General features: G+C 42.5%; 1 protein-coding gene across 2 annotated transcripts in view; it reads right to left on the bottom strand.

Moving 5' to 3' along the window:
• The window catches only part of mtss1lb (MTSS I-BAR domain containing 2b), a 99348-nt gene that overhangs the window by 7661 nt on the left and 71738 nt on the right, over window positions 1–19949 (bottom strand). Inside the window, exons 7-13 of one of the 2 annotated variants that reach the window (XM_078249096.1) lie at window positions 16411–16568; window positions 13588–13695; window positions 13237–13334; window positions 11710–11995; window positions 10799–10873; window positions 3771–3953; window positions 2623–2788 (exon numbers count right to left, since the gene is read on the bottom strand). In XM_078249096.1, the coding sequence (XP_078105222.1) occupies window positions 2623–2788; window positions 3771–3953; window positions 10799–10873; window positions 11710–11995; window positions 13237–13334; window positions 13588–13695; window positions 16411–16568 (1074 nt within the window). The remainder of the gene's footprint in view (window positions 1–2622; window positions 2789–3770; window positions 3954–10798; window positions 10874–11709; window positions 11996–13236; window positions 13335–13587; window positions 13696–16410; window positions 16569–19949) is intronic. The other variant, XM_078249184.1, reaches the window with a different exon arrangement.

Raw genomic sequence — 19949 nt, 5'->3', positions numbered from 1 at the left:
GTAGTATACAAACTGCAGTAAGAGCCTTTTACAAAAAAATAAATAAAATAAAACCTTGATTCAAGAGGAGAATCATACAGCCATTGTTATTCAGATAACACTGTGCAGTGCGATACCTGGTAGCTGTTGCCCCATGTGGACTAATCATTTAATCAGGTTCATCTCTGCTGCATATTGAGCGATGCAGTGACACATTCATAACCATGGACTCAGGAATGTTAGACTACTGAATGCCTGGGGATTAGGTCATGGCAGATTGAGGCTTTAACATAAAAGATGTGCTGTTTGAGAGCAAGGTAATGGCCTCTTTCACAAAAAAACATCGACAGCTAACTGAGGAACAGGGGACATGCACATGACAAATTGCACATTTAGGAATATATGTTGAAAGAGCATTTGGAACTTTACAAAACATTAAGGTTTCAGAGATGTCATTCTGATTCTCATATTGTATGGCACACATTTATGGCCGTGCCCCATGTGCAGATGTGCACTTAACCTTGCCCATTATCTCAATGTGTCTTTCATTTAGATTAAAAAGCACTCCCTCACAAACGCCTCATCGTAGAGCAAGTTGTACTTGCATGTAATATCCAATACTACATGTTTTCTGCAGCTGCACCTATCCATCTAATAGTTTGATATCACTGCGTTTCTGAGTAAACGGGCCAGTGAAGCTCTATACGCACACCTGAGTCAATGACTTCATCAGGACTTGCAGAGAGCCATGGTTCTTGGACACTTGTGGATAATCTTTTTGCCCTGTTTTTTCAATTGTTGGCAAGCTCTAACTTAATTTTCTTTACCATAGGTGCATTGTTGCCACAAAAGGAGTGGTATATACGCTCCCATACGGTAGAAACGTGTCACTTTTTGGGGCTGCATGTACAGGAACCTGCAGAGCTTGCTGGAAGTCTGATTTCCCTACAATGGTGCCACAAATCAGATGCACTTCGCGCTCTTATTTCCAATTCTAGTTGAGCTGCTTGTGCGTCACACACTTCGATATATGCCTGGTAGAATGTGTTGCATGAGTCACAGCTGAGATCGTAACTGTCAGTCTGGCTTAGTTGAAAAATGTTGTCATCAACGGCACTATTTCTCCTGCTAGGTTGTTCTGCTGATGGTGAGGCATTCTAACACTTTTCTAGTAAGGTGCAGAGGACAAAGAGTGGTTGAATGGGGGCTTTGTATAGACTGTCTGTTAAGTCTTTGTGTGACAGATGATGTGGTGTGTTTGAGAGTAATTGAGTCTCTACAGTCCGACAGTTGACGATGTATTGTTCTATTGCCTTATGATGCCTGAAGTTGATCTGACTCAGCTGTTTTTAGGCTCAAAGGCTCTGCATTCCTCCTGCACTGCTCATCTGTACATGCAATCCCTGTATTTCCACTGGCCACAGCATTCTGCACCTGTAATGATGATGTCAATAGTATCTTCATAATTTCTCCTTACTCACTTACTATTGACATTACTATTTAGCTAGAACATAAGCTTATCTCCTTTTTGGCAATAAAAGCACAATTAATTAGTGTATTTGTGAGAGAGAAGATCTTTGGGGTTTTGAATACCTTGCACAGAATAGCTGCTGTATGACTACGTGACTTCCCAAACCCGGCAATGCACGAGCAGCCAACTGTCTCCACGACTCCACTCTCCCTCAGCATTACCCACGCCATATGTTTCCCTTGATTGACAACCTGGCTTGACATTACTGCTGCCATCAGAAACATAAATCCTTAACAGGACTTTACTTATTTTGTTACTATGCAGGTAAGCGTATGCTTCTGTGCTTCTGTAATGTGGTAATGCTTCGCCAACAACCCCTTCAGAAAACACAAGATAATTAACAATTTAAATGTAGCTAACATCGGGCTATTGCTTCAAGTCATCTACCCACTCCATGAGAAGTGACTGGTGAGGCCCTGTTACAGAACTGTCTTTTGAAAGTGCCCATATTATGAAAAACACACTTTTTTTCTGGGATTTGGGGTGTTATTTTGTGTCTCTGGTGCACGCATACAAACTTGGAGAAAAAAAACATCCATGCTGTTTTGAGTGAGATACGGTTTCTGAATGTGTCCTGCCTTCAGTCTCTGGGTGAGCTGTTCAAAATCTGCACGGCTTTCTACGTCACTAGCCGAAACGAGGGGGCTAACCGCTAGCAGGCTAGCGCTACCATGCTAGCGGTTAGCCCCCTCGTTCTCAATGGCAAAACACTGCTACAACACACACGAGTTCACCATAATCTACGAAAGAACTACTTGCATGTCCCTGTTCTGCAGGTATTCCACGCAAAGTTTGAAGTGCGCCCTCGTTTAGAAGAAGTCTCCCAACTAATCCTGCCTTGTACAGGCCGAAGTTGGAGAAAGCTGCAGCAATGTGCAGTACAACAAAAATACGGTGTTTATTGAAAATGAAACCTGGTACAACCTCAAAATACAATTATGAACCTGAAAATGAGCATAATATGGGCACTTTAAAACATCCGTAGCCTACTGTGTATCCACCCCATATTTTTGGCCATTTGTACTAAAAGCCAGCTTTTAAACGCAAATAAAAACCGGCGTCTGCTATGAATCTAGGGTAAACTGGCGAAGTATAACGGGGTAGAGTTTCACCTTGTGAAGGAATTGTGTCCTCGGAGCAGGATGGGGTTGTGGTCTCTGTGCTGTAGCCACTGGAGTACTGCAGGGAGTCTCTGTTGCTTTTCTGCTGCTCCATGCTCAGCCCTCTGGTCAGTACCATGGCCAGGTCACTGGCTGCGGGAGAGACCTCCTCTCCATGCTGAGGACATACAGAAAGAGGCCACATTGGAATAATGTTTAAAAACTGAATTCAAATTTGTGAGAATTATTTCTGTCCCTTTGTTGATCAAATATGGGATATGTAAGAAATTTGAGCTTCAATGAGCACTGATGACTACATCAGCACAGGCAATACATGTGCCAGATAAAACACATAAAAAAAATGAAATGATTATACTGTCCACAGTAATAACATAAGTCTACTTCAGTCTTTCAACAAATGCTCTTGTGTTGTAGAAGCTCCATCCATTTCAATGATATATGAATATGATACATTAAGTAGTGATGTCCAAATGAAGCTATGTAAAGCTTTGTGAAGCATGTTCTTTTTTTTCTGAGCCCAGTAGATGGCGCTCTCTGTTCAACAAAGGGTTGAAAGCACACTGAATTGCCATTCCTTGAGCCTTTTTCTTTAAACCAAGTTCGCCATCTAGTTGGGTCAACAAATACAGCTAATGGTTCATGAAGCTTCATTTGGACGTCACTACTATTTACTGATTATATTCATTTATTTGGACCAAGAGAAACATGTTTATTGCTCCAACACTGAGACATAAACTAAAACTGATTTCTTAATATTTGGCTTCTATCACAGCTCCAATGACCAATGAACACCAGAAGCACACGTTTTGTATTCTTTGTATTATTTATATTCTTTATATATTCTATATCTTTATATTATTATTTGGCAGATCAGACTTGGCAAGTCTTCAGCTTATCAAACTTATTATACAGTTATTGGAAGATGCACTGCTATTGCAGCCGATTGACCACAATGACTAGCTAGCTTATTATAGGCCATATTACATATACATATTCATACACTGCTGTACACACACTTACACCTTTGCAAATATCCTTCCACACACTTAGTCTAACCTAATTCCTTTGTTTATACTGGTTTATATGAACTATAATTCTCCTTTATCTCCAGGCTGCTTGTTGGCATCATTCAGCGTTACCTTGGCAGCGATGGTAGCAGGAGTCATCCTGTGTCTCTGTGCGTCATCAGTGTGCGATGGCCCAGCGTATCCATGGGAGCTGGGTGACATCTCGTTCTCCCTCAGCCTATCGAGAGGTTCCTTTCTCCTCTGAACTGATGCTGCTGCCACCGGCTGCTCATACTGACCTGCTTTGGACCAATCCTGAAGAGGGTGAGTCAAATTAATAAACAGGACGTAGCAGGTAGAATTAGCACGAGAGACTTGTCCACTATCCAGCAGTTTGAAGCCCTTCATCTGAGTGCAGAGAAAGTGGGCCTTTACGGGTGGATCGTGTGTGGGTGCTTGGAAGAGTGTTTGCTCGTTGGTGTGTGTGTGGGCAGGGGCCTTTTTGAGCATTTGAATGTGTATATGTTGATGAGTTTGATTGGTCAGCTCTCCACACCCTGCTTAGTTTTGGCCAATCTCCAGTCGGTAGATTGCAAAACCAGTGAGTGAGACAGGGGAGGCCAAAAAAACAATATGCATGCACACAGCAAGTAGGGATGAACACTTTAAAGAAGCAAAGCAATGTGGTTATGAATGAGTTAATCAGGTGATGAAAATGAAAAGAATATAAACCCCATGCATTAACTGAAATGTATACTGTAAACCGAAACAGAAGAAAAGGTGCAACTGAAGAAATGGAAGCGAATGGAGAACAAACCTTCCACATAGGAACCTTTGATGTGGGAGAGGAGGAGCTGGATCCAGGGGGGCAGTTATAGGGTGGGGACGCAGGAAGAATGACAGAGAGAGGCCTGGTGGAGCCAGAGTGAGAGAGAGCAGGGCGGAAGGTAGCGAAGGACGTGCCAAACTGCGGGATGAGAGACATAGTCATGTCATCAGAGAAAGACAGAAACAGAAACCAAGAGAGAGACAGAGGCAGCCAGCTGTGGTAGAGGATCACTGGGCCGAGCACATGAGAATAAAAGCAACACATGTATACACACACCTAGTGTACAATAGACACTCACACACACCAAGTGTGACACACAAGAGCAGGAACAGTTTAGCAGTAGATGTAGAATAGAAAAGGCCTTTTAAAGATAATTAGTGGCTGCTATCCATGCATCAAATGACTAGAACAACTAAGTCAGTGGTGCCTACAAAGGCTACGTTTTTCCAGCTACGTTATGTATTTGTTAGAAAGACCATGGGATGTGTAAAAGCAGCATGCATTTAAAACTGAATTTGATTCAACAGTTACTACTTCAGTGCAGTAATTCTGCAACATTGTAGCACAGAGTATAGCCAATGGTAACTTGATGACAACCTTGTTTCAAATGTGCTGGTATACCACTGTGTGTCATAGCAGTTTTGATACTGGTGGAGCCCTGTTTCAGATCCAAGAAGTAGAAGACAGTCTTGAATGGTCCCTATAGAAAAGCTGAGAAAGGGAAGCAGCTGTGTGCTGCTGTCTATCAGAGGTGGGAAAGATGACCAGGCGTGCATTTGCAAAATCAAGCAGTTATCCCTTATCCTTTACATATTTTCTCTTGTAAAACTTTAGTTATAATACTGTCTGAAAACTCTTTCGATAAAGCATACATTTCCAACAAGTCCTCCGAACCATATGAAAATATAGGCTGTTTATTCCTACTCTCTAATACGACCCACAGGAGCATTTCATAAATTAGCGCCCCTAGCGGTGGCAGGAAATACGAACCACAACAGACGTGACTTTACTTCTGGTCACGTACGTGATGCAGAAAGTGACATGCTCCGTATGTCCCGTTTGTTCCGTAAAGTAAAAATAAATAAATTGACTTTTTATTTTCAATAGGACATAAACCCCGGTCTCCAGGGTGACAAAGTATAACAGCACCGAGCAAACACAGGACTTTAACTTTACTACCTGTGTTGATTAGGCCTAGCAAACTCGATTCCTTTTAAGGATTCAGGTTATTCTGAGTCACTCACTAAACTGATCGGGGTTGTGCGAGTCACTTGAGTCACTTGAGTCAGTATTGCTAGCTTGCAATGTTTCAGACCGTCTGCTCGACCTAATTGCATTTTAACACACTACATTTATGAACCAAAACCTACAGTAAGCCTAGCTAGGCTGCGTGCAGAACATTGTATGTTATTTCAGAAGTGAAAGAATAGCTTTTGTTGTTGATTTGCTTTACCCTGAGCTCGAGGAGAGACTTCACTCACTTGTCTGAATCAGATCTACTCATGACAACGTAACCGGCTGATTCGCGCGATTGACTGACTCACGCAAGAACTTATGAGTCATCGACAATTTATGAGTTCTCGAGTTAGTCCCATGGTCTGCGAGCTTGCAATGTTTCCGGCTCTGAGTCTGCGGGTCGGGAAGTTCCTCTAACCTGTCTCTCTGCTCATTCAGTAGCTTGAGTTGACTTGTGGAATTGTTGTTGCCTACGAAATTGTAAGTTATTAAAGGGATACTTCACCGATTTAGCATTAAGCTTTGTATCAGTAGAAACCCGGTAGTATTTTTGAATGGCTGTGCTTCCCTCCCTCATGTTCCCCTGAGACGAGAGATCTCTGTATTGTGGGTCTGGAAAAAAGCCTCTTATGACGCAAAAATCGTCATTTTGCGTCATAAGAGACTTTTTTGCCCAGAGGCTATGGACTACAGCCAGTAGTAGGACTTACTTCCGCATGTTGTCAACCCGCCCATAGGGGGTTGGACTGCCGACATTCTCCGAAATTTATATTTATACTACTATATATACTACTACATTTGGACTATAAATACTCGACACAGTTTCGCCCGCCGGCTATGGAGAACAGCGGTATTGCTCGATGCCTCTGGCCGGTAAAGGGACATCATCAGCGGGGGACATTGAACGAGTTTGCGGGTGGCAAACTCGTGTTTGTTGTCCGCTCATTAGACAACAAACTGGACTACATCCAACTTCAATAAAACTCCCAACGCCCCAACAGAGACTGCTGTGTTTTTGTTGTTGTGGAAACAAGAGTGTACCGGACTTTCTCTGTCGCCGGTTAAAGAGTGGAGATGGGCTGTGTTAACATGGACTTGTGCAGAAATTAGCTGCTTGTATCCAACTAAATGCTAACTGCTGGTGGAGTTTGTGACTATTAAATGCTGACCATTCTACATTCCACGCAAATTTATGACTGTGTTTATAATCGTGTTCACAGTCCACCAAGCGCTAATGCTAGTATGCGTTAGCTGAACTTTAGGGAGCATAAGTGTGTGCACTAGCTAAATGTAGCCTGTTTCATATGTCATTTTTATATAATGTTGTTTTTATATATTTTAAATGTGTAACACCACTTGAGCCACGGTGAAACATTGTTTCGATATGGTTGAAATGACAATAAAACACGTTTGAGTTGAATGCTGCCTCACTGTCTCTCTGTCTGTAAACGGTAAGTGTGGATTGGGAGTGAAGCAAGTGCATTCTGGTATTTGGTGTCTTTCATCCATATGAGCCAAAAACACATTTTCTGGCTTATCTGGGCCTAGAAGGCACCAATTTCTATACTTTTTCTCATTTCTACTACATAAGTGACCCAATTTAAAGATATATTCGTCTTTCCAACGGTGAAATATCCCTTTAAGCTTTTGGCAGCTAAGATGGCTAGGACTAGTAGTAGCTAATGTTGCAAGAGGTTTGTGTGTGGCGCTGTTATCATTTTAGATTGAAAGTAGTAGGACTCAACTGATCCGAGTTAATGATACTAGAGACTTGCGATCCGAGTGAATCACCACTCAAACAGGTTTAGTGTTGATCCCGTCACAATTACTCCAGCCATTAGAGGGTGCCGCCACTGTGAAACCTAAATAAGTGCTGCTTGAACAAACAACTTATGTGGCGTTTCTCGAGATAGGACAGTTTCACCTTAGTGTCCAAGTAAGTTCTTCTGTTCTTCAAAGCAGTATTGGACTCATTACTGCCCCGTGAGGCAATAGTATGGACCCACTGCAACTACAGTTGGCGAGAGCTGCAGTCCGATTGAGGGTTTTCCCCCCATCAGCCACAAAGGGCAGCAATGAGCCAATTCCACATTGAAATGTATGCTTTATCATCAGAGTATTGTTGCTCTTCAATGAGATGCCCTGTCCCTTCACGTAGTAGATGACACAGTCCCAAACAGGTTAGTAGTGTTGGTGCTGGGAATAGGATCAGCAATACCCAGATATAATTTATAATAATAAAGGTTGACGTAGAAAAGAACAGAAGTTTGTGGGATTATTTTGCCTCATGGTAGTTGTGCAAGTTTTAATCAAGGTAGCCAGTAGATGTGGTTTGCGCAATCTATCTTGACAATGTGTGTCACTCAAGTGGAGATGTGTCACACACTTGCTGCCATCAGATGGTTGTAAAGGGTGTTAATCAACTGAAAGGAGAGGCAGTCATACGTATATGCAAGCTGTTGTGGAGGACAGATGCTGCTTAGAATCCAACATGAATATTTACTTTGCCTCGCGAGCATCATTGGAATTGTATTTATGTTGCAAACAGATGTGCATACTGGTCAAAAGATGTTTAATGAAAGGGAAAGAGACAAGCTCTTAAGCATAAATAAAAGGAATGTGATTTTGGAGAGGTTTATGTGAGTGCGCCTGCACCAACTAAAGTGTTGAAAACAGCACAGAATACGTACAAGCGTTCCATGCATACTTTGCTGTTGACCTGATCTACGTTTGTGAGTGGGAAACAATGCAAAACCAAACCAACATTGTAATTGTCACACAAATTATCTGCGCCTCTCCAACCACTGCAGCGAGCCGCCAAAATACAAAACATAAGTAGGTAAGGAAAATATTCCCTTAGTGTGTAGGAGGATACCACTTTGCACTATTGTTCATCTAAAAAGCCTGGCAATACATTTATGCAACAAAAACCTCACATCTGAGGTGCAATTTTACTCATTGTTCTCTCGTAGGTCGATGGTGTTTGATTTGATGTTGCTTGATATTGTATTACCAAAAAGCATTCTCTGCTGGAGAGCCCATTTAGCACCCAGAGTGCTGCTACTGTCTGTTCTGTTGCAGGTGCACCTGACTATCCAGGTACTGTTTTTTCAAAATTCATTAAACTCTTAAAATAAGACTGCTGCTACCTTGGTGAATGTAACCTATCATTTAAAACAGCATGTGAGGTATAATCCGATTTGATAATTACTTTATACCACCACAATTATCAACGTTATTTTTACAATAGTCCCATTTTACAAGAAATGAAAGTTTGTGTTTGTCACTCCTACCAGAAAACAGTATTGCAAAAATGAAGATGTTACGGTAAAAAACTTTCATAAACTGGAGAACAATTTAAATCTGCAAGCTGTTTTAATGGAATGCTGAAACCACTGAGGGACCAATTTGGGTTGATGAGCAAACTTTCTGCAGAACGGCTGGCAGCATCCTCAGACCGAGGCAAATACATCAGAAGGTTTAGACTTTCTATGGACACTGATGGGATGGACGCATACCAAACTAAACTGGCACTAACCTTTGGGTCACAAAGTGGACCTGCAACAGAGCGGATTGTCTCATCACAACGCATTCATTTACATTTGTTACCCAAATTAAATGCTTATGTTGAGTTTGGAACAGAAGTTTAGGAGGCACTATATTTAAAGATAGCTGGACTCAGCAATGTTTTGTTTTCTCTCTAAACTCTTTGCTTTACAGCATCAGTACCACAGACCTGACAAGTTTCCTGAAGTCACATCGGGAGGATTTCTGCGTATTGAAGTCTTAAAATTCAGTTATCTCCTTCTGTTGCTGATGGGGTTAATAAAATGCCCTCATGTATTTTTAAATAAAGACACCCAGACTGTTTTAATGTACAAATGATCTATTTGTATAAAGAAAAAGTTGATAAAATAATAATTTTAAGAATGTTGTTAAAGGTCCTATGACATGCTGCTTTTTGGATGCTTTTATATAGGCCTTAGTGGTCCCCTAATACTGTATCTGAAGTCTCTTTTATATAGGCCTTAGTGGTCCCCTAATACTGTATCTGAAGTCTCTTTTATATAGGCCTTAGTGGTCCCCTAATACTGTATCTGAAGTCTCTTTTATATAGGCCTTAGTGGTCCCTAATACTGTATCTGAAGTCTCTTTTATATAGGCCTTAGTGGTCCCCTAATACTGTATCTGAAGTCTCTTTTATATAGGCCTTAGTGGTCCCCTAATACTGTATCTGAAGTCTCTTTTATATAGACCTTAGTAGTCCCCTAATACTGTATCTGAAGTCTCTTTTATATAGGCCTTAGTGGTCTCCTAATACTGTATCTGAAGTCTCTTTTATATAGACCTTAGTGGTCCCCTAATACTGTATCTGAAGTCTCTTTTATATAGGCCTTAGTGGTCCCCTAATACTGTATCTGAAGTCTCTTTTATATAGACCTTAGTGGTCCCCTAATACTGTATCTGAGGTCTCTTTCCTGAAATTCAGCCTTGGTGCAGAATTACAGCCACTAGAGCCAGTCCCACAATGAGCTTTCCTTAGGATGTGCCATTTCTGTGTCTGTAGCTTTTAATGCTATTGAGTAGGAGAGAGGGGGGGGCAAGGTGGAGGGTGGGGGTGTGGCCTTGACCAACTGCCATGCTTCGCTTGTTTTCAAGCCATGCTGTCTCTCTCTTTCTCATGGGCGGGCCAAATTCTCTGGGCGGGCAAAGCAGAGAAAGGGGAGGTAACCTTTCCCCTTAGGACGTCATAAAGGGAAGATTCCAGATCGGCCCATCTGAGCTTTCATTTTCTCAAAGGCAGAGCAGGATACCCAGGGCTCGGTTTACATCTGTCGCCATTTCTAGCCACTGGGGGACCATAGGCAGGCTGGGGGAACTCATATTAATGTTAAAAAACCTAATTTCATGCCATGGGACCTTTAATTTATTAGCCTCTGTTATGAAATAAACAGATGAGATAAACTGATAACACAATGTGTTTTCCTATTTGGGCCAAACTTTCAACTTTAACTTTTGCTTTTAACGTGTTATTTGCTTTGAGTGTTAAACTGTTGAAGACTCCACGCTGTACAGGATTAATAAGAGTACTTACAGTGGTGGGGGAGCTGCATTCACTGACTGACTGGCATGTTTCTGAGGCCTCTGACGATGCTGAGCTGGAGGACTTCTACAGCAAACAAACACAAAACAACAAAGATATGTCAAGAGTCTATATGTTGGTGTGAGCATTGTGTGTGTGAAGCTTAAAGGTACACTGTGTAGGAATTTCTCCCATCTAGCGGTGAAATTGTATTTTGCATTCAAACTAATAGTGCTCTCTAGCGCCTCGCTTTTTCAAATGCGTGTTGCATCTACGGTAGCCGTTATGTACCAAGAAGCTATGACAACATCGCTTTTTTGGTGACGAGGATTCCTTCTCCTGTGGCTCGGCATAAGTATGATCCTCCATCATGAACTAAAGTGCAGTGCAGGCTTTCAAATTTGCCGGGGCAGTGACAAGCGCCTCTCACTGATCTCCTTCTCCGTTTCAGCTGGTTTTAGTCACGTGACTCTGGCTCTGAATGAAAACGCGTTGTGGATTAGCTAGACAGGTAGACTAGTGCTTTATGTCCCTCTCAGTGATTATAGTTTTTCAAAATGGCGGAACGACATGGAAGCCTCCTTGGACTTGCCCGTCCAATGTAAATACAGATACGAAATTCTTCGTTTACGAGGATAAGTCAGATCATTGGCAGAGGTCATTTTACACCAATGAGGACATATTTATGAATGAAGACATTGATTTTAGCTAATACAATACTTAAAACACTACACAGTGTACCTTTAAATATCTTTTCAAAAAGAAGCTACACATGCCAGAGAGGGGAGATCATTCAGGTTGATTTCCAAAGTAAATCAACTTGAAAATGAAATGTTGATGTTTTTATGCTGTTCAGAGTCATGGCTGGACACCAACACATTAACGCTCGTTATAGCACTCACTGTGTGTATATTTCGGCGTACCTGGCTAGTGATATCCGAGGGCATGGGCGAGGGGGGCTTGGAGTAGATGTTTGCATCCTGGGACACAAAGCCCGAATCGTGGGAGGAGACGCTGCTGAGGCGGTGGGCAGCGATGCCCCCCGGTGGCGGAGGCTGATGCGGCAGGCTGCTGCGGTAGCGATAGGAGGAGGAGGAGGAAGATGAGGTGGGTGAGTGGGGCTGGGAGCCTCCACCCCCTCCACCAATACCACCACTACCGCCTCCCCCTGACGAACGGGAGGCACTACTGTGGGCGCTGTTGACACTGCTGCAGGGGGTGGGAAGGAAAGGTGCAGAGGAGCAGGGGGAGGGTGGAGGGATGGGGGGGTGAGGGGTGTGAGGGGAAGATGAAGGTGATGGTTGCCATTGTGGAGTAAGGACAGTATTTATGGGGAGAGAGCATGATTACAGGGATGTGTCAAAGTAAAGTTTTGATTCAGGTAGGTGACGTTCAAACAAAATGTGAGGGGTTGGTTATTGGCGAAGATGATAAATTGATGATTGGATGATGCATTGGGGGGTTTTGTGATTGGTTTACGTGATGGGGAAAGTTCAGGAGCAGTTCACAGCAAGTCGTCGTTTTTTTTTTTTTAGGTTAGTTGTAACCCCGCGATGCGATGATGCATTAAAGTCCCACACCAGTCACAGTTAAAAGCAGAGACCACGAAAAAAGAGGAAACCAGGTAACCAAGGAAACCAAGAGAAAGAGGGCAAATCACGTGAGTGCACACAAACAAAACACAAAAAATAGAAGACAGAGGAGTGGAGAAGAAGACACACAAGTACAAAAAAAATGATATTTATGGTGAGGGAAAAGGGGGGAGAGAAAAGGGCAGGACGGGGAGGAGGGGGTAGACAGAGAGTGTGTAAGCTTATGAGGATCCAGGGTGCTCACACACACACACACACACACACACACACACACACACACACACACACACACACACACACGCTAAACACTGCAGGCAGGAGGCTGTGATCTTGCATGCTTTAGAGCTTTGCCTTGAGCGTGACTGCTGCTACATGCATACACTGACAGAGACTGAATCACACACATACACCAAGTGATGTTTTTCAGACAAAGAAATCCACTTTTAGTTTAAAGTACTCTTCTTGTAGTATTCACTTAGTTTTTCGAATACTCTGAATTCTAGTATTGTATGCATTTACACCTAGAGAAAGTAGAAAACTGCATTTGCTGATCTTATCTACGATGTATGCCAACATTTAATAATTGTTGTCATCTTTTTATAAAGAAAATCCATATACTAATCCATATAATGTTTCTCGGTCTGGAGATCCCACTCAACTGACGATGACTGGACGAGCAGTAATCATGGACTGACAGACGCAGACAGACGGGAATGACAGTCACAGTGAAACATAAATCAGTGAAGGCTCCTCTTTCTTCAATCACTGTAAAGAACACTGCAGAGCGAGCAGAAGGTGCTGGTCATGTCTGTGTGTGCATACATGTGTGTATTTATGTGTGTGTGTGTGTGTGTGTACCTGCACATGCTGCTCTTGCGGGAGCCAGAGCTGCTGGGGGATGAAGGAGGAGTCTGATAGGACCAGCTGTAATCTGAGCCCTTCAGATCCTTAATCACCTGAGAGAGACACACACAAAGAGAGAGAGAGAGAGAGAGAGACAGAGAGAGAGAGAGACAGAGAGAGAGAGAGAGAGCGTTTGTATCGTATTAGTTTCTCTCTCATGTTTTGCATGTGCGTGTATGTGTGTGTGTATATGTGTGTGTGTGTGTGTGTGTGTGTGTGTGTGTGTGTGTGTGTGTATATGTGTGTGTGTGTGTGTGTGTGTGTGTGTGTGTGTGTGTGTGTGTGTGTGTGGGGGGGGGGATTTACCTGTTCACTTGCTGGGGGCAGTTTGTGAGGATCGGTTGTCAGCACAGTGAGGTCATCAATGATGGCCTGGAGGTGGGTGATCTCTCCCAGCATAGCGATCTCTCCATTCTAAAAAAAAACAAAACAAGATAGAAACTCTAATTTCCTGCTGACCACCTTGTCCTCCAATCAGATTTTTCTAAAGTCCAGAACACATCAGGGGCAAGTTCAATCTCAAAACGGCGTTGAAACAGGGTGCAATGTCTTTGAGATAGGTTTCTCTCATGTGGTGGGTGTGTCTCGGGTTTATAGGCCTATGTCACGCAACAATTGAAGACCAGAAGAACGTCTCTGAGTGGGGATACGACTCTTCCGGTTAGCTTTTTACAATGGCGGAGCACGATAGCTACAGCTGGACCAAGTCTCTATGCAACCTGCCTGAAGTCACCTACGACGATGTGGTTGGGATTGTAAACGAACACTCTCAACATAAAAAACATTTGGAAAACGGCAAAAAAGGCAAAACGTACAAGACCGTGTACAAAAACTATCTTCAATGGTAGAAGCTCGCTCTAGCCGTTCGCGGTTTCACGGGTACGGTAAACATCTCTAGGTTAACAGCGAGTTGGACCAATCAGAGATGTTGCTGTTACGCTTAGATTGTGGGTAGTGTAGTTTTTCTCCATAAGATCGCGGATAAAACATGTTTCTCTTAAAACAAGGTTGATTTCATACAGACTTCTAGCTTCTACAGGAACAGAAACTTTAATATATATAGGCTGATAATCTAAATCCTTATGAAGAAAGGTTGTTGACCACAAGTTCTGATTGCCTACTCTGCGTTCCTGAATTAGGAAGTGTAACATAGGCCTATTGGCTGTGTCACAGGTGATACCCAATCAGCAAAGACGTGTATATAAACTTGTGTTAAAAAAAAAGGCACAGCGCTTGCACACAAAACAGGGTGTTCAACGCACCCCCGTTTCAGATTTTAAAAAATGTGTGCCCAGATTTGTGCAGTGGCATGTCAGGTGACACGGCCTACAGCTCCTGTAGCACACGTCAGACAAAAAGTGGCAAAAAGTGAATATAGGGTGCTGTACTATAATGAGCTGTACTAATATAGAGTGTTTCATCTTACACCAGATTTCTCACCAACTTTCAGTATGATTTTAATAATACTTAAGACTGTTATTTGTGGAGTGCTAGATATTTCTATACATCAACTATATGTTTCTCCTGGTTTCCTGTGACAGCGCAGAGGAGGACGACACGCTGTCACCAAACAAGTCTTCACGCTACGGTAGCTGGGATGTGTCAATTAAGAGTGAATTCTGAAATCTCAAAATGATTTGTGTTTGCCTCTGTTCTGATGCATTATCAGAAAAAAAGGGCAGTAGTGTTGTTGTGTACATTTGCATAGAAAAGAATAGCACTTATAATAGCCCAATAGCACAATAGCATTTTTATTTTTGTTTTCACAAGTGAAGAGCTTTTTCCTGATGTAATTCAGTACATGATAACCCAAAGGTCATACATACATTTGAAGATTAAATTATTTTATTGTTCCATTTATTTTTCATATCATGATATACACTGATATAATAGAAATGTTATCAATAATATTGTGATATTAATTTAATGATTAATGAATTGCAATAAATAACATATAAGTGTTGGCTGCTACTTTTGTTTAGTTTAGTTTGATAAAAACCAAGGCAAATTGTACCATGTTTCAGCCCTTATATTAGTATTTCAGGAAACCTTAATGCAATATCATTATAATTTACTGTGGTATGTTTGGCCACAACAAGCGTAGTGTCACATTTGATACTGTTATATCTCGTGTTACCACGGGAGACTAACACACACCTATGTTAGATAAAATGTAGTATGTCGCCTCCCAGTGGAAATCAAGTGCAGTGATATTTGTCACTTTTAGTATTTTAAGAACACACAACCAACAGCCCTTAAGTCACTTTGAGCAAGGCATCTTTGAGTGTCACCCCTTTTACTCTCGGGGACGTTGCCCCCTGCTGACCGCATTCATTATTTGGGAGAGACTAGGTCAACACTGTTGTAGATTGGTTGGCCCTGATTACTAAATGTCTGCACCAGCTGATTTGCTCACACCTGGTGCGTTATATTGGCTGGACCTCACTTCCCTTAAATTGCATCCCTGTTTCCTTCACTTGCTTCCCTTCCTCGCGTTTTAGTCCTTCCCACCGAGGAAGCATGTGAAAGACAAGGACATGTGTTTTAAGAGGGATGAGACGTCCTTTTCTCAGAAGCGTCACGTGAAATCGTCAGCTCTATGGGCGGAGTTAGCAACGGCTTTCAGCTGCACGGCTTCCGGGAAGGCTGCTCTCGTGTCGGCTATAGCTCCTCAGGGATCCCTTCTCGATCCTCGCTGCTCGGTGCTCAGGGCAGAAATAAGAGCTTTGAGATGGCCTTCACCAAGGGCCGAAGAAACGACTTTGGGTTCAACCGAGGAGGTATCAAAAAGGGGAAGTGAGATTCAGCCCTGGTTTCACCTCAAACCTTTCCTGTAACTTCCTGAAGAATGTTTTTTAACCTCATTCTAGTTATAATGTGCCAGATGTAGTAAAGGCATTTTACCTTTTTTTCTAAAGACGAGTGCCATGGATGTTTTCTTGATGCACCCCTTGAGTCACTTTGAGCAAGGCAATGAACTCTAATCTATATGAGTGGAGCTGTTCAGCAACAACAGAAGACTATGAAGTCACACTGTGCAGCAGGTCACAGCGTGTTTACTCCACCGCCCATATTTCCCTCCTCCCTTCCTGTCACTCTGCCACCACCCCTCCTCCTCTATCTCCTCACCACGACAGGCTGAAGGAAGCCGATGAATGTGCAGAAGCGACCCCTCTCCTCCACCAGGGCCCGACGCACTGCCTGCTTCTCTGTCTCCTCCATCAGCAGACACAGGTCAGTCACATCCTGCATGGCACTGTCCAGCTGAGGCTGCAGGTCCACTCTCCCTGGGGTGGGGAGGGTACAGTGGTGGTGAGAGAAAACAAATATGAGATAGAAGAGAGTGAGACAGGCAGGTCAGGGTGAAGATGATGGTCGACACGTATGATGGAAAGAAGAGAGGTTTTCACCAGAGGAGGTGGGTGCAAAGGAATGAGAACGGTGGAGGTGCAGACAGTGTAAGTGAAAGGGAGAAAAAGTGTGTAGAAAAAAAAAAACATTTACACAAGGTGGGCCTGATGAGCAGTTTGTGCCTTAAAAATTCACTACTTGCTGTAAATGCACTGCAATCAAGTGATGTCAAAAGGTGCATAGGTATGGTGTAGAAAATCTCAGTCCTATCTACTGTTCACAGAAAAAAACATGAAATGCGAGGAATGGAAAGCAAGACACGAAATAACTCTTTGTAGTGTTACAGCATGCGAGAAAAGTCAGCCGAGTTGTCTGCAATAAGAGAGATTGAATGACAGAGAGGACAAGAGAGGAGGGGTAGCATGAGAGCAGAATGGAAGCCTGCGGCGTGACTACAAAGCTAGTAGTAGCAGCTACAGAAGTCATGCAGGAGTCAAGGAAGACAAAGTTTCATCATGCATTGTCGGGGGTGAAACTGCACGACTCCAACTTCTCATACAACTATTAAACTTTATAAGTTGAACTCTGATCTGTCACCAGGAAACAAAACCCACAAGTGAAGATTCTTCAGGAACTGCAGTGTTGCAACTACTTCTCTAAAAAGTATTTCTGTCGGTGATAATGAGACCTAAAAATGGTGCATAAAATATAGAGCTCAGTACGGTGGCCGACGGGGGCAGACGCACTGCAACTTAAGGAAACACACGGGATCGAAGATTAAGCTGTTCCACTTAGCTGCTCCCCCATAGAGGTCTGGAGAACTTCCGTTGTGTAATCTGGATGCAGCGCTTTTTTTTGTTGCATTTGTTTTCGGGGATTGTGTGCTTTTCTTTTTGCATCTTTTCTGTATTTGCAGCGTGTTTGTGTATTCGGTTGTGTTGTGTGTATTTGCAGCGTGTTTGCTAAATGCTGCGCATGTGTTGTCAAATGTATGACGATGTTTTCTTAATTTTCTTGTGTTTTGTCTATTTGCGTGCGTTTCATTAAGTTACAGTGCGTTTGCCCCTGTCGGCCACCGTAGGCTCAGGGGTGTAGAAGGCTCCAGGTTCAACATGTGGCAATTAGTTTGTGGTAATATAATTAATGGCAAATTAATTTGTTAAAATTGAATGCACACAAAAGCACATTTCACACACAGATTGAGCTAAACTAATATAACATCACTTTTCAGCACACAGTATAAATGTTTGCCCTTAATATGTTTTGCTTTCATTCACAGATTTCAATTTTTTTTGGGATTTACATCAGCAAAGTAATCACAAATCACAATCACTGATGTCCACAAGCTCATGCCCTCAGATCTATTATCGTCATACTCATGCTTTTATACTGCAGAAAGAGCTAACTGACCACTTTGCCCAACATTATAATCCTTATCATCAGTTGCTTCAGGCACATCTTTATTTTCTGTCATCAAAACCCTCCAGTATCAAAGAAAGAGCTGCTCTGCGGTGAACCTATATCAAAGGCAGGGTTGGTAATGTTGAAAAAGTAGCATCTCCTCGGGGCTCGGTCTAACCCCTCCCCCCTGCCCTCGGGGCTCCGCCCACACACAGACGTGCAAGAGCATTGAGCACAGCTACGTCGCTGCTTCAGAGCGGAGAAAGGACCACAGTTTTACTTCCTGTCTCATTCACCGGTAAGCCAACACCTAATATTATCATACCGAATGTTTCAAACAAACATAACTACTGTTAGCAATGAGCTCAGGCTCGTACACGGGAGGGGTAGAATACGGGACAAGGAGGCTTTTCATTGGTTCTTTCCAAGTGGACCGCAAGGCAGTGATTGGTGGGCATGTTTACAGGATTACAGCAGCTACAGTTTTACCTATAGACCTTTAAAGACCTTAGTTCGTGATGTTAGGATGTCTGTGACATCCCATTATATTAGTACCAGTGATTTTATGTTAATCACTTTAAGCCAATCCCTGATGTTTTTACTTAGCCTAACTGAGGAGTTTTGTTGTCTAAACTAGTTCTGTTTGTTACGTGTTTAAAACTGCTCACTGTTCACATGATTAAGGTCACATGATTAAACCACCACTGTGCGGCAGTAAATAGAACGCTCGTGTCATTTTGGGAGTCTCCAAAATCGACCTATAATATTTAGATATGAGGATGTGTTGCCCAGGATATGTGTTTAAGGGTTAAACTAAAACGTCAGGGGACTTGCAACTGCATTGTTACCTAGATTTAATGCATTTGTTAGTCTGGTTCATATTGTGCTTGCGTAGTACATTTCACCAAATAAATGTATGCTTAATCAAGTTACCACAGACTAATTACTGATTTCTTTGTGGGCCCCTGGTAGGTTAATCCAGCCCCAATTACAAGGCTTTGCTGGCCTAAAGTCAACTTTCATGAGTATTCCCTAGTCCCTAATATACACAGAAAAGTTCCCATGACTACTGGGAATCCTCGTCTCACAAATACCTCACCTTCCGTACACACATGCTTGTAATGTGCAGGAAAAAGTTGGGATTGTGAGTTTAAAAGGAGGTGATGCGGCAGAGCTGTAGCGAACGATACTTGTAGCTGATACTTACCCTGGATCTCTATTACAGGGGGACAAATACCACAGGGAGGGAGAGACGGTAGCAGTGAGAAGGGGAGGTCGCAAAAAGGAAGCAAAATAAGAAAAGAGAGAGGCAGAACTTATTGTTAAGGTTAGTACAAGGAAGCCATCACACGTCTGCCACAGTTCAGAGCAAAATAACACGGTTGCAACCAAAAACCAGAAACAATAATACAACTAAGCATCAGCACGGCTAACCAGACACTCGCAAACATAACAGCAATGGACACTGCACTCTTTCACCAAATGTTGTATTACTTTGTTGTATTATGTTTTTTATGTTGTTAATACTGTTGTTTGCTTTAATTATTTAATTTAATGTACTGTATGTATCACATTTAATGTATTACTAATGTTTCATATAAAACAATAACAACTCTAAGTAGATAAGGAGTGTTAGTGATGTCTAAATGAAGCTTCGTGAAGGATTTTCTTTATCGTCTGAGCCCAATAGATGGCGCTCTCTGTTTAACAAAGAATTTGAAAGCACACTGAATTGCCATTCCTTGAGCCTTTTTCTTACACCAATAACGCCATATAGTTGGGTCAACATTAGTCTATATCCTTGACGTTCCAATTCCGGGATTGCTCTCGTGCCACAGGAAATACCGCCGGATGCATGTATGACCGTCACCTTCCACTTCCTTTGTGTTGGAATTCTAACCTCTGGTGGATTTGTG

This window comes from Sander vitreus, chromosome 1, assembly GCF_031162955.1.
Source record: "Sander vitreus isolate 19-12246 chromosome 1, sanVit1, whole genome shotgun sequence".
Classification (NCBI taxonomy): domain Eukaryota; kingdom Metazoa; phylum Chordata; class Actinopteri; order Perciformes; family Percidae; genus Sander; species Sander vitreus.
The sequence above is the reverse complement of the archived record's forward strand: the minus strand, read 5'-3'. Positions and strand labels throughout refer to the sequence as shown.